This window comes from Acinonyx jubatus, chromosome E4, assembly GCF_027475565.1.
Source record: "Acinonyx jubatus isolate Ajub_Pintada_27869175 chromosome E4, VMU_Ajub_asm_v1.0, whole genome shotgun sequence".
Classification (NCBI taxonomy): domain Eukaryota; kingdom Metazoa; phylum Chordata; class Mammalia; order Carnivora; family Felidae; genus Acinonyx; species Acinonyx jubatus.
In genome coordinates, this window is record NC_069395.1 from 23,921,399 (window position 1) to 23,937,345 (window position 15,947).

A 15,947-nucleotide genomic window follows, 5' to 3' on the forward strand; every position below is an offset into this window, starting at 1 on the left:
ATATTCATGTATTAACTGAAAGCCAGATCAATTTAATTGTGACAAATACCTAAAACATCCTTAAGAAAATGAATTCCATAGAACACCCTTCAAAATTATAATACAATTCAAAATAATCGAAAGACTGTTGTTGAAGTTCAAAGACATCTTACCATTCATTTCCTTGTGAAGGGTTTTCTAGTAGCACTCGGATTATGTATAATAAACAGCTTAATAATTTGAGAGAAAAATTGAATAGACGAATTCTTAGACCTTTAAACAAACAACAAAAATTTAATTTTCATGTTAACTTAGTTCACGAAAGTCTAAAAAAATTGCCACAAATAACAACTTTAAATATAGCACTTATTGTATTTAAAAACTCTTTAAATTTTAGACATCTGAATTTTAATTGGCTAAATATTAGGAAAAAAATGTGAGATTGACAGACTGCATGCACTGCAAACGGCCGCAAATATTACACCCAAGAATAAATCTTGGTTTGAGCACTGAGAAGCCACAAAAATCATGATTGGTTCAGATATGCTTAGAAGTGTAGTATTTTTTATATCCATGAATTTTGTAATAAATTTTAGCTAGCTAGAATATCTAGCTGCTTACAAATCCACCAGATAAGTTATACATCCTTTACTTTCAGAACACCTTGTAGATTTGATTGTAAAGAAATTATAATCAAGTATATAATTATATATTATACACTCAGTAATTACATAATTATAGAAGAATCATAATAGCATTTGCTGGAAAATACATATACATTCACACACATTTTAGTTCTACCAGTTGAAACTTACTTTTTCCTTTAGGTTAAGTACTAATGCAATCTTAGATATTTGGGGGGTATTAAGACTGTCATGTATGTATCTGTGAAACTGTGTAAGTCACAGTTATGAGGCTTATAATACTTAGTGATGAAGAAGAACAATTAACATTAAGCAAAATATGCTTAAAGTCTGATTAATAGAAACATTACCACTCCTGCAATTATCAGGTGGTATCTGATTCATGCATTATGAATAAAATTTTGAGAAAGGTCTTCTTATAATTATTTAATAGTATCTGCAAGTGAAATGTCATTTTTTTTCTCTGCTATATGTGAGTGTACTTGAGGTAACATTTCTTAACAGTAAAAGATTAATGCCTATTAATTTTGTAATTTTCCTAGGCTTCCTTATTAAAATGGCAGGTACACTTTTTATGGGTTAACTTCTTTATAAAGTCTTTTAAACTGTTAATGAAATTGTCCTGGTTTTATAGAACTGGTCTCCTCAAAAGACTGCTTAATCAAAGTTGGCTGCTGGTGAAGTATTCAAATAACGCATCTATATTTTCTGGCCTGGAGAGATAGAATTATTAGCATTAAGATCAAGAAGACCTTCTATTCAAATGATATGAATACATCTATTGGTAGGACTTCCTTGGAAATTCTAAACAACCAGGTTAGAGAGGCAGTAGCTATTCTTAGCCTTACCTTTGCAGCTAACTTGCCATTAAGAATCTCTAAGCAGTGTGCCTTACAGTATGAAATATTCCTTAGAGTCAGTATTTTGATAACTTCCAACAACTCAGGCTTTTCTCTTTGAACCCTATAAGGGCACAACTTAATCGAGACCACCCAAAGAAGATTCCAAGATCAAAATTCAGAAAGAACAAAGTCTACACCACTTTCCAATAGTAGACCTTTCCACTATTTGTTGACATTTTAAGCAATAATCATATGAAAAGTTGCATACTGACTCATTATTTTTGGCTTTTTAAAAATATGTGGTATTACGGGGAGGCAACAGGTGTCACTGACCCATCAGCCTTGAATGGTCTTAGCTCATTAACTATGCCAATTTCATGTCTTCCTCAAGTTGCAATGTTTCCCAAACTTATCTGATGAGAAGAATCAGTGGAGTATGAAACTGTGTGCTGAGCCCTACACTTCCTGATTCAAAATCTCCAGAGAAGGATGTTCGTAATCTGTACATTTCAGAAAACCCTAGATGTTTCTTATTATCAGGCATGAATGGGAAACATTAAACTCTTCCCCAGTAAATCAGACAGTTGTTCCCATTTGGTTAGAGCCTTCTCAAACCAAGTTTTACATGTGCCTCACAGTTAAAATAAGGGGACCCCTCATTTAAATTATTTTCCTCACTAATCCAAATGGCCCTCTCACAAGTCTACCTACTGGTATGGGATTTGGGGAACTGCAGGTATTCAAACACTCTAACACCACCACATGTAACATCAATAGCTTTCTGAATTTTTACTGCCTGGCAGACAAGATTATCATATTTATTCTACATAAAACATATTTTGCTAAAGGATCACACAGCTGATTTTTTTTAGTTAAACGTATGTATAAACATGTTGATGGGAGAATAAAATGAATGACTTACTTGACCTCTGGTTTTTGATAAAAAATAACTTTAGTCTCTCTTTAAATGTGTTTTCATTCATATAGAATTCAACTTGTACCCTGCAAGCAGAAGATAACAGTATAATTAAAAATAATAAAGAATAAAATTATTTTATTTAATTCATTATAATATACTTTGAACAAATCCCTACTACAGAAAATGAAAATTGAGTAAAATGCTCAATTTTTTGTAAAGAACCCGTTACTTTCCAATTCTAAACATAGTAAGTTCAAATATCTTACATATTTAATTCTGTTATCAGTATTAGTGGATGTAATGAGTGGTATGGATGATTCAAAACAGCAGTAATATGTGTCTTTGGAATAATTTTGAATCAATGTTTTCCCAAGTTTTTCCCGTTATTAAAATCAATTGGATGTTTGAACAGCGTCAATGCAAACTGATCCAGTTTGACCCCCAGCACCCAAAGCACTGCATCAGAATCTTAAGGGCCTGGGCCGGAAAATCTATTTTTAACAAGTCCTTCCCTTCATCTTGAGCCTATATGAAACAGCACATTATGGGACATTTTACCATTTTATTTATTTATTTAAGCTCATATTAATATACACATGATCAACAAAGGGTAGTAATGACAAGTAGAATGTTAAAGTCAACATAGATATGTTATAAACCAGACAAAACAATGAAGGAACTGAATATTATATATGTGATGTATAATAAAATATTATCAACAGTCTAAAAAAATAGTAGCATGCTAATAAATACATTTGCTTTCTCCCTAAATTCCAGCAAACTTCTCTCATGTGATAAGACACAATATTTTAGGAGTGTCTGGGTGGCTCAGCCTGTTAAGCGCCCGTGGCTCAGGTCATGATCTTACAGTCTGTGAGTTCAAGCCTGACATCAGGATCTGTGCTGAGGGCTCAGATCCTGGAACCTACTTCCGATTTTGTGTCTCCCTCTCTCTCTGCCCCTCCCCTGCTTGGGCTCTGTCTGTTTCTCTCTCTCTGTCTCTCTCTCAAAAATAAACATTAAAAAAATGTTTAAGACATAATTAATATTTTTTAAATATTGAGTGAAAAGAAATATCATGTTCATGATGATTTGTTAATGATCATTTGCAATTTTCTTAATGGTCTCAAATACATTTATTTATTTTAAGTTATGATTCCAAAACAGCTATAAACGCACTTTAATGTTTACACAAACATTACACTTAATTTCATTTTTCCTAACATCACAAAATTTTGATCTTTTGTAACTGGTATTTTGAAATTTGTTTAATGTTTGTTTATTTTTGAGAGAGAAAGACAGAGCATGAGCAGGGGAGGAACAGAGAGAGAGGGAGATGCAGAATCCGGAGCAGGCTCCAGGCTCTGAGCTGTCAGCACAGAGCCCGATGTGGGGCTTGAACTCATGAACCGTGAGATCATGACCTGAGCTGAAGTTGGACACTTAACCGACTGAGCCACCCAGGTGCCCCATGTAATGGTATTTTGTAACTCTTAATTCCCTTCACCTATTTTGCACCTCCCAACTGCCACCCTCTCTGGCAACCACCATTCTGTTCTCTGTATCTCTGAATTTTGTTCCATTTTGTTTGTTCATTTGTAGCATTTTTTAGATTACAAATTTAAGTGGAATTTAATGGGGATATAGTGGACAGCAGGGTGACTATGGTCAATATTAATGTACTGCAAATTTGAAAGTTGGTAAGAAAGTTAATCTTAGGGGTGCCTGGGTGGCTCAGTGGGCTAAGCAGCCGACTGGATTTCAGCTTAGCTCATGATCACAAGGTTCAAGAGATCAAGCCCCGCATCAGGCTCTGAGCTGACAGCATAGAGCCTGTTTGGCATTCTGTCTCTCCCTCTCTCTCTGCCCCTCCCCGACTTGTGCTCTTGCTCTCTCTCAAAATAAATACATACACATCAGAAAAAGAGTAAATCTTAGAAATTCTCATCACAAGAAATGTTTTCTAACTCTGGAGATAGATGATAACTAGATTCATTGTGGTGATCACTGTATACAAATGTCCAATCATTATGTTTACATCTGAAACTAGTATAATGTTGTATGTCAACTATACTTCAATAAAATAATTGCAATATCCTCTAGCAGAACACTTACATATGCATGTCTATGTGCATGTACACACTCCCATACACACATACACAAACTTACATACTCACACACGCCACATAAGTGCATGCACACACATAGAGACACAGAACTCCAGTAGTATCTTAGAATCCATCACTGAGTCTTTTCCCTCATTTTTTTGATTGAAAAGGCAGTTCATTTTAAATAAAGTAATTGTAACACTGATATCAAGCCAAATTATTTCAAATTTGATATAGACAGAAAAGGAAATTTGAAAGGACGTACGGCTATTACACAATAATTCAGCAAAGACGGTGCAGATTTGCTCTAGAGTTAACAAGTTTATAAGAATAGGAGTCCATTCTTCTGATAATATCTGAACTTCAGTACTGGGTATATAACAAAGGTTTAACTAAAAGGAGATCATTTAAAGCCTGATGCAAAATAATGAGATTCTGGGAAGTGTCTCATATGAGGAAAAGTTTAAGGAACTGGAAATGTTTAGCCTAAATATGAATAGTTAGCAGTAATATAAGGGTTATCTTTATTTTTAAAAAATTTTTTTAAATATTTATTTACTTTTGAGAGAGAGACAGAGTGCGAGCGGGGGAGGGGCAGAGAGAGACAGAGACCAGAATCCAAAGCAGGCTCTAGGCTCTGAGCAATCAGCACTGATCCCCACACAGGGCTAAAACGCCCAAGCCCTGAGATCATGACCTGAGCTAAAGTCAGATGCTCTATCAACTGAACCACCCAGGCGCCTCAAAGGTTGTCTTTAAATATTAAAGTGGTTACCACTATTAACATGACATGACTCAATACATGATCCTCTATTGTATATAATTAATCATAGAGAAATAGGAGAATTAGGAATGAGATTACCCAATTATGAAATGACCATCATTGTGAAGTGGAGAGCCCTCCAATGTATATAATTGTGCCAAAGATTGGAACAGCTTGTAATGCAGTGACTTTTTTTCCTGAGATAAAGACAATTTTGCATGAGACAAATTCTCTCATTAAATGACTTCCAGATTCCTTTCTCATTACAATATTATATGAAGTAAAACTCTTAATTAATCTAGTTCTCTAACAGAGTTTAGTGTTTATCCTTCCTAATTTTTTTCATGATTTTAATTTATTTTATATAACCTCTTTGTATTTCCCTTTCCAGATTTAAATATGCTTTTCCTTTTTTCCTTCTCCCCTTCCTCCTTCCCTTCCTCCTTTCCTTCCTTCCTTCCTTCTAAACCCTCTCCTCCCATCTCTCCAAATTTACCTCTATACAAATAGGTCAACTTAGTGCACTCCTTCTGGACTTCCCCAGAACCTCATGGTTTTAGTCACATTTACCCCAATATAATAGTGGAATTATGATTGTACTTAATAAAAATAAAGTAGAAAAGCAATTACTAAGTGGTATCTTCTCCCATCGACACATTTTCATTGTTTAATAATATTAGCTTTATAGTGGTCAACAACATTTTATTGTTTTATTTGCATAGATCCTATATTTCTTTGTGACATTTATTTCTGAGTATTTTATAATTTTGGTTGCTATTTTTAAACGGTTTTGTTCCAACCTTTAACTTTTGGTTTTGGTATTGTAAATGGTTACCATGTTGAATTCCTTTATATGTAGTAATATTATTTTTCAGGTTTATTGCTTGGGTTCTCTGGGCGGACAATCATGCCATCTAAAAATTTCCAATATTTCTGTTTACATTTAGCTGTTATTATACTGACTAGCATTTATTGAAGAAAAAATACCAACTGCGGTTTGTGTTCTTAAAAGGCCTCTTGTGCTTTAGCAATTATTATATTGTTGACCCTGGAATTTCAATAAATATTCCTATTTTACTAAAAATTATATCAGGAGTAGAGGGATATTGATTGTTATCAAAAACTAACTTGACTATCAAACTGATAGTACCTTGCTGGGATTTTTTTTGACATTGATTTGGTGAATTATTTCAACAGTTTTCCTATTATGCAATTATTTTTCAAGTCTGGAATAATTTTGGTAATCATTAATTATTCAGGTAATTTACTGGTGGATTCATTTTCTTATACTTTAAGGAGTTTTTCTTCTATAGTCATAACTAAGATTGATGTACTATCATCTTTAGATTATTCTGATAACTTCAAATACAAATTGAAAAACTCTCCAGATTTCTCTATAGTCTGTAACAATTTTAAAGACTATAGAGACATTTTGTGTAACCATCATCAATTTGCCTTATATTGATTTTAATTTGTTACTTCTTTTCCTTCTCATTGTGTTACTCTGGTTACTTGAATTTAGTATAAAAATCATGCAGGATCTTGTTAAAAACCAATTTCCTTGTTTCACTCTTAAAATTCCTCTTCACTAACTCTGAAGTCGGCCTCACCACTTTAATCACACAAAAAAAAAATTCTGTCCCAGACTGTCCACACACCGTTCTTTCAGAAACACTATTTCACTTTTTTCAAGGGCTAATAATGTCTTGGGCTCTGTTTAGGATGTCAAATATTTGCAGGGGTACCTGGGTGGCTCAGCTGGTTAAGCGTGCAACTCTTGATTTTGGCTCAGATCATGATCTTGCGGTTCATGGATTTGAGGCCCGCCTACATTGGGCTCTGCACTGACAGTGCAAAGCCTGCTTGGGATACTCTCTCTCCTTCAATCTGTCCCTCTCCCTTCTTTCTCTCTTAAACTAAATAAGTAAATAAAAACTTTAAAAAAAACCAAAACATTTGCCAATATTCTCTTTGGAACTTGTAGCAGATATAGAGAACTACCAAAAGAAAACTCTTCTTATATTTCTACTTGGTGCTGCTCCTTTCTGCCTCCCTCTGATTCTACAATATCAGTCACAGAGTCCGTGCATGAGTTTTTATGACTATACTCATTTCAAACAAGGCACTATCTGCCTGGATTTTCTGGTCCAGCAGGCAGGTTCAGTGGATACATGCTAGTCTATTTATCTGTTGGTGGTTGTTTTTTGTTTTTGTTTTTGTTTTTTTTGGAAAATCTACATTTGGATGTCAAATTAATGTACATAGCTCCCATTGCAATTCCCATGTCTAAGAACTTTTCACCTGACATCATTTATGTGTTTTTAAATTGGGGCATCCTTCTAATCACATGCTTGGTGTTCTGACTCCAAAGACTAAGGAGAAAAAGTAAAATCTCTCCATATACTATTGCCAAGCTTCTCTCACTTTATTTCCACCACAACTAATCTTAAATGCGGTTTATGATTATGAGAATTACAACTTTTCAAATACACATTACTGTGAATGTGCACCTTATTTTCTCTAAATTCATTGTTATGCACTGAACTATGTTCCCTAAAATATGTTGAAGTCCTAACCCTAGTATCTCATAATGTGACCTTATGTGGGAATGAGTCATTGCAGACATAATTAGTTAAATTAAGATGAGATCATACAGGAGTAGGATGGGTCCTTAATCCAATACCACTGGTGTCTTTATTACAGGAAAATTTGGATACTGACATAGAAGAAAAATGGCCATGTGAAGACAGAGACAGAGACTGGAGTTTTAGGGCCACAATCTCAGGAACACCTGGAATACCAGAGGCTGAAAAGGCAACAAGGATTCTCCCTCAGAGACTGAAGAGAGCATAGCACTACCAACAACTTGATTTCAATTTCATTACTCTATAGCTGAGAGTTAATAAACGTCTCTTGTTGTTAGGCACCTAGTTTCTGGTTTTTGGTTATGACAATCCTTGTAAACTAATACAATCATTTTCTATGATGGTGACAGTAGCATTTCTCAGTTCTATGAAGTAAGTCCATTAAAATGTAAGTTCCAAGAGGGCCAGGAATGTATTGTTTTGTTCACGCTTGCATCTTTAGCCTGCCACATTATTACTTGGGACCTTTTAGGCATTAACTATGACTGACTGAAGACCTGAATGAAAGGGTAGATTGGTCCCCAGTTCTATCTTTGGTACAAACCTTATGGACTCTCTGTGGATAGTACAGTAGGAGCGATAAAAAGCATTTTCCTTTCCTTCCTTAGATTAAACTATTTGAGGATGCAAACCCTGGGTTTGTAGTGAGCTCAATCCTTAGAAGCGCCTTCTTATTCCAACTTGATCTTCCTTATAATTAAAGATAATTCCCTGTGGGTTTCTATTTTTGTTTCAATATTATTTAGATTTACTTATTTGCCCTATCTCCCCATGATTTTTATGAATATTTCGGAAAAAATACACTATCATACTTAATTTTTACAATGTTGATATGGCTTGGTTAAGGCAGTCATCAATTTTATTCTATAGAAAAAGATACTTTAATTCAAAGAATTTTAGTGAATTGCCCAAATTCATAGCTAGTACTGGGGCAGAATTGGGACACTGTTCTTTCCATTACTTCTTCTTGCCTCCTGCTTCCTCACCAGTAGACTCTTCATTATTAGGAGAGTTCTGGGTCATTTGTGAAATATTACAAAAGAGCATTGCAAACACCAGACCTACCAAGGGATAAAGACAAGTATTTGTTTAGTTGTGCCCTTTGAATATTGACTCTAACCCAGGTATCTATTTCCAAATATTCACTCCTAACTTCTGGTAACTAATTTATTTAATACAGCAACCATTCAAAGGGAGCCTTATTAAAAAAAAAATAAATGAATGAATAAGCCTACCATCAATTCTTCATCTTAAAAAAATAACTTCACCAGTTCTTGCTCAAGTGCTTCCAACGGGTTTCTACCCAGCTTCCAACCTTTACTACATGCACAAAATTAAGTTCACTTTAAATACTCTTAAGTCCCTCCTAAATTTTCCAACCTCTCTTTTTGCCTATCCAATTCTTTTCATAATTACTCAAGCCTAAGTTTCTCACCTTCTTTAAGTCAGTAACATCTTATGAGAACTCAGAGATTAATTCTGATGACTTTCAATAGTATTCTCTTATTTTAAAAAAAATTTTTAACATTTATTTATTATGTTTGACAGAGAGAGAGACAGAGCATGAGCAGGGGAGTGGCAGAGAGAGAGGGAAACACAGACTCCAAAGCAGGCTCCAGGCTCCAAGCTCTCAGCACAGAGCCCTGTGCAGAGCTCAAACTCATGAACTGTGAGATCATGACCTGAGCCAAAGTTGGACGCTTAACTGACTGAGCCACCCAGGTGCCCGGATGTTCTCTGATTTTTAAAATGAAATTTAAAACAACATCATTTTTGGAAAGATAACCCAGGTAGTATAGACACATTCTCACAACACATACGCACACATATATGCACACGGATATGTGTATGTGTGTGTTTGAATGTATATATGTAGTGATGTATTGGTAATGAGGGAAGAATCTGGGGTGCTAATCACTTATCAATTTTCTTTCATTATACATAATGCTGATAGCTGTTCAATAGTTGCATTTATGTTCTTGTCACTCCCTGGTAATCAAGGCTTGCAGGTAGCTGGAAATACACAAGTTTGTGGTTTCCATGGTAAAACACATTACAGTCCACCCAAGAGTACTTTTGTATTCAAGTCTCTCTTCAGTTAGAAAACTCATGTGTTCATGTGCAGTGTTCATTTTCAGGACCTACTGTCTGGACTTCCTCATTTTATTTAAAATAATTAAAGGTAGGCAAGCCCATTTAACTTAATTTTCCATGGGAAGCAAAAAATAAAGAAAGATAGGATAAGTGTAAAGGTACATTTTTTCAAACTTAAGTTGCAAGGAGATTTTGCTTTTTCATAGCCCTGCCCAACTGCATAAGCTGGGTGCAGGCCTAGTTCAAGCCATTAAAAAAAAAGAAAAGAAAAGAGAAAAGAAAAAAGAAAAGAGGAGAGGAAAGGGGAGGGGAGGGGAAGGAGAAGGAGGAAAGGGGAAGGGAAGAGAGGAGAGGAGAGGAGAGGAGAGGAGAGGAGAGGAGAGAAGAGAAGAGAAGAGAAGAGAAGAGAAGAGAAGAGAAGAGAAGAGAAGAGAAAAAATTGCAAACATTTATTCATTTTTATTCTAAGTATGTAATAAAAAGTAGCAAAAATATATAGCATTTAGACTTACAGTAAACTGTGTTTGTTATGTATTATAAATCTTTTCCACCACCACCTCAAAAAACAGATCAGATGTTTTAAGATCATGTCCATTTCTTTTCTCTCACCTCAACTCTACTTCTTCCCATTACACACACACACACACACACACACACACACACATACACGCGCGCGCGCATGTATACATACACATGCATAAACATATATATATATATATATATATATATATATACACATGTATATACATATATATATGTGCATGCATACATGTACACATACATTCTGGAAGCATATACAAAGCTATTAGCCCCAGAAAGGGTTATAAGCTTACATAACATGACTAAGGCAGCACAGCCCCACCACAAACCTAACAGCCTCCCAATCAAAACTCGTAGCAGCTACAACATGCAAATCTTTTCTTTATCTCTATACTTGTAAGAAGAGGATATAAGATACCACCTAATCTCTAACTCAGATTGGAATAGTGAACCCAGTCATTTAAAAACCTTGATGAAAAATATAACGGTGCTCACGCAGCCCAGGATGGCTAAGAATGACAGGGTTAAATAGCAAAACCCAGTTTGGTGAGGGAAAAAAATGCGTGTTTTCAAAGAGGGACCCATTGGATCTCAAGAGTCAAGTCATGTTAAACAGATACTAGTTGTTAGTATGAATCCAGAAATTACAAGAAGACACTCATGTACAGTGAAAGAAGTACCTTTTAATTTTATATAATTATTTGCACCAATGACATAAGACTTGAAATCCACCCTCCAAGCAGCTCTTCCATTTGGCACTCATAAGTTATATTTCACTAATGGGCACAGCTCACTAGGACACATATATTTCTTTAGAATATTCTAGTACTTAGCACTCATAACTCAGGTAAAAGTAACATATATGACTTGAAATAGGTACATCATATTGGGTTAGATATATTTAAAGATAAGGTCACACAATTTGGAGGAAAAAGGGAAAATAGTTGCAAATAGAATTTCACTCCATAAATTTTAACAGTAAAACTAATGGGTTTTCTAGGGAAATTGACTCTTTTCCCACAGTAGTTTGTATGTTCATTTGTTTGTTTATTTCACAGTGCAGTATAAGGATTAAGTGAGAGAACATCATGGACTTTGGAATCAGATTATATGTACTTGATTATCAAATTTGCTAACTTTTATTTACTGTACAATGCAGTTATTACTTCTGTTAACAGAACTGTTATGAAAATTAAAGAGGATACTTCATATATGAGCCTACAAAACTGAATAATCACAACTGATAACTTTTTTCTGGTGTGTTGGTAATAAAAAAAGAATAAGCATTTATAATTGGAAAAACAGAAACTATGGATTACTTATGTCAGTTTGATGTAGTTGATTCCTCCAAGAAACATTTCCTTAAGAAAAATAAGGATATAAGGCAATAAATAACTTCACTGTTTACTTCAGAAAATTCCTACAGATCAATTTATTGGAGACAATAGTCTGTTCACCTAGGCAAACACATCACTTATCTGCAACAACTACTCATTAAGATGTGCATTGTCTTTGTACTCATTATTCATTAAGACTTCAAAACCCTCACTTTGCCATGTCCTCCAGTTCCAAATGATTTATCATGAAACTTGATCATTGCAAATCCTTTCTCTCTGAAAGATCCTCCTAACACCACTTGAGCCCTGATTCAAAAAGCCTAATAAATACCTGACTTCTAACATCATCTTGTGAAACACTTTTAATGCTTACTCACTTCAGGGAGCTTAAACAAGTTTAGTTTCGCTGCATTAATAAATATCTAGTGACAGTTCAATTTAAACAGTATAAAGGGAATCAAACCACACCTGCTGCTCTATAACTTAATTATTTTTACTTAAACTTAAAAGATGCAGGCCTAGATCATCATTTTTAATTATTACAAAATAAGTCTATATATTCCTCTATGTTAACAACACACTATTTTTTCACTAATTCCTTACATACATAAATGGATCTTCAGGTTTTCTTTGTTTACTATTTTAAAACACATTAAAGAAAAAATCATCTATATTATCTAATATAAATAAGTAATAAATACATTCTCTGTATTTTCACTAAATAATGTGAAAGTTAAATGTCAAATTATTTTTAAATGTCTATATAGGGCAGAGAATACACCAGTAATCTGAAAATCTAGTTATCATCTTAGCATTTTAATAGTCAAATCAAGTTCTCCCATGGAACTTTACCAATGCATTTTCCCCAAACTGTATGAGAAGGTAGATATAATAAATGATACAGTCAAAATACAAAAATATTATACCAGAAAAGAAGTTGCTGTCACTTTTGTCAGAAAAATTATCCAAAATTTAGAAATAGGCAAAAGAGTTTATTGGATGTTCTTTCAGTAAAATGCTAGACTCGACTTTCTATTTTCTGTGCAATTTGACACCTGTGAAGGAGCAGACATTAGCGTGTCGAGTTTTGTGTAATAGATATGCAAAGAATTGCCACCCAGTATAAGAGGTAACTCCATAAGTTAACATTGATGGCCCTGTAGGGCTTTTGGAAGAGGGGTACTAACTGAGCAATCTTATTGCCTAGTAATACCTAGCTTCTTAAATGTCCTGTGGGCCAGTTTTCAAGTATTACTGTTTCACTTATTAATTAATGAGTTGAGTATAATATTTGACATTTTCATTTTATATTTGTATGAGGTACATAGCTTTCAACCTATTAAAAATTATATTTTAATAGCTCCTCTTCAAATTATTAAGAATTTCTTATTAATTATCAGTATAATTTAAAGTGCTATCACTTTGGAAAACAATTTGGTATTTATATTATAAAATACCACAGATTCTATAAAATCCCAATCAAAATCACATAGGGAATTTTGTGGAGTTTGATAAACTGATTCTACAGAAGTAAAAGATCAAACTAAATAAGAATAAAGAGTAAATATTTGCCCTATCTGGTATCTAGACTTATTATGATACTACAATAATTAAGACATTATAAAAGTAACACAGAGAAAGACAAATTGATTAGTGAAATGAAACAGAGTCAAGAAATTGATTCATTGTATATATTCAATATTAATATATAATAAAAGCAGTATGACAGATCAATAAGGAATACAAAGAAAGGATTCAATAAATGGACTTTTTAAATAAATAAATAGGAAAAATAATTACCTTGGACCCCTATCTCACAACTTATGGATTAAATTACATCTAAACAGGTTAAGGAAACTTTTAAATTCTTATGAAAAAAAAATGGTGAATACTTTTTTGACTTCTGAATAGTCAAAGTACTTAAGATACAAAAACATAATATCATAAACTATGTATAAAATATTTGCCTGGAAAAGTAAGAGTGTAAATCACTAAATAGCTTCAAGGATGAGCTTAGGACATTTGTATAGCTCATTTTATAAATTTAAAATTTTAATTTTAAAGAGAGTGAAACACAGGGGCGCCTGAGTGGCTCAGTTGGTTAAGCGTCCGACTTTGGCTCAGGTCATGATCTCACGGTTTGTGAGTTCGAGCCCTGCGTCAGGCTCTGTGCTGACAGCTCAGAGCCTAGAGCCTGCTTCAGATTCTGTGTCTCCTTCTCTCTCTGCCCCTCCCCAACTTGTGCTCTGTCTCTCTCTGTCTCTCAAAAAATACATACATGTAAAAAAATTTTTTTTTTAAATAAAGAGAGTGAAAAACAAATTCACAGCTAGGAGAAGATATTTTGATACAAAACCAATAAAGGTTAAAAATCAAGAATATATGAAGAATCCTTAACACATCATAAGAAAATGACAAACTGTGTAGCCAGAAGATATGAAATGGCATTTTAGAGAAAAGAAGCTATACTGGCTAATAAACTGAGGATGAAATTTCAACCTCATCAGTACTCAAGAAAATGCAAATAAGACTACAGTAAGATAACATTTTATACCCATTTGAAAAAATCAAGAATGACACATAATAATGCCAAATGTTGAAGAGAACGTGAATCAAAGGATTTTTTAATTGTTGGTGAAGCATAAGTTGGTGAGATCACTTTGGTAAACAATTTGGCATTATCTAATAAAACTGAATATTCATGTATTGGCAGTTCAGTCATTCTACTCTTAGACAAATGCCATAGAGAAATTTATACACATGCACTAAGATGCATATACAAAAAGGGTCAAAAAAAAACGCACTTTTCATGAGAGCACAGAGAAAAACCAGAAGCAATCAAATATCCACTTACAAGGAAATGGGTAAATTGTGGCATATTTATGCAATTAAATACAGCAGTAAAAGTTAATGAAATATGGCTATATGACAGAATTAAGAATGGATCTTAGTAACAATGCAGAAGGTAAGAAGCAAGTTTAAAAAGACTACACTACATGCAGCATGCTAGCCACTTTTAAGTTCAAAAATATCTAAAACCAAACAATAATTTGTTGAGGGATACACATAATCTGTTAAACTATATTTTTTAAAAGCAAGTAGGAGCCCCTGGGTGGCTCAGTTGGTTAAGCATCTGACTTCGGCTTAGGTCATGATCTCACATTTTGTGAGTTCGAGCCCCGTGTCGGGCTCTGTGCTGACAGCTCAGAGCCTGGAGCCTGCTTCAGGTTCTGTGTCTCCCTCTCTCTCTGTCCCTCCCCCACTCATACACTGTGTCTCTCTCTCAAAAATAAACATTAAAAAAATTAAAATACATAAACAAATAAAATAAATAAAATCAAATAAATGAAAAGCCAAAATAACGACTGTAACGACTCCTGAGAGAAAGGCAGGGAAGAAAGTGGAGGAATCCAGAGTTGCTGTAAGTTATTAATACAGTATTAGTTCTTTGAGTGCTGATAGGTGTATATACATTATTAATAAGTTTTTAATAGATTAAGGAATAAGTGAATTAAATGACAGCGTGACACAAACTAAGAATTATAATTAAACTAATTCTGAACCTCTGGGGACACAAGAAATTCCTAAATATCTTATATTTATTTAAAAAAAACAGATGTGAGAGGGACTCAAGGGTACAACATGAGAAGAAATCCACATAGTCTACCAACTAAGCGTATGAGTCAAATCTTTAGCCCAGGGGGGATTTAGTAGGGGGCCAGAGAGAATAAGATTAGCAAGCTTGGATGAGAAGAGAGACATGTGGAAAGATTTTTCTGATGTAAGAAACAGCAGGTTCAAAGGGAAAAATTGTGTGAGAAAAAATATAGTATATTCAGGGTCTTCAAAGAAGTTAAAATGGCTAAAGCATCAGGTAACAGCAATAGATGAAAACACAAAGACAGAAAAGAAGACATAATCAAAAGAACTTAAATAGAAGCCAAGAAGTGTATTAATAAACACGGACAATAAAGTTAACAGGAGCAACCACTTATTGAAAATGCCCAGACACTATACTGAGCACAAAGATGTATTACCACACTTAATTTTTCAAGACAAACCTTTAACAGGCACTA

At 34.1% G+C, this 15,947-nt stretch overlaps 1 protein-coding gene and 1 long non-coding RNA gene across 16 annotated transcripts in view; one reads left to right on the plus strand and one right to left on the minus strand.

Moving 5' to 3' along the window:
- The window catches only part of LOC113603917 (uncharacterized), a 44,313-nt gene extending 36,064 nt beyond the window's left edge, over window positions 1-8,249 (plus strand). Inside the window, exon 4 of the long non-coding RNA XR_003425718.2 lies at window positions 7,959-8,249. This is a non-coding gene — a long non-coding RNA (uncharacterized LOC113603917). The remainder of the gene's footprint in view (window positions 1-7,958) is intronic.
- Window positions 1-15,947, minus strand: part of KCNT2 (potassium sodium-activated channel subfamily T member 2) — a 360,665-nt gene that overhangs the window by 255,813 nt on the left and 88,905 nt on the right. For all 15 annotated transcript variants that reach the window (XR_003425716.2, XR_008293217.1, XR_008293218.1 and 12 more), the window contains 2 exons: window positions 2,388-2,467; window positions 153-252 (listed from right to left, as the gene is read on the minus strand). Coding sequence is in view for 12 of the 15 variants with exons in the window: in XM_027074938.2 (XP_026930739.1) it covers window positions 153-252; window positions 2,388-2,467 (180 nt within the window). In the remaining 3 variants the exon portion in view is untranslated. The remainder of the gene's footprint in view (window positions 1-152; window positions 253-2,387; window positions 2,468-15,947) is intronic.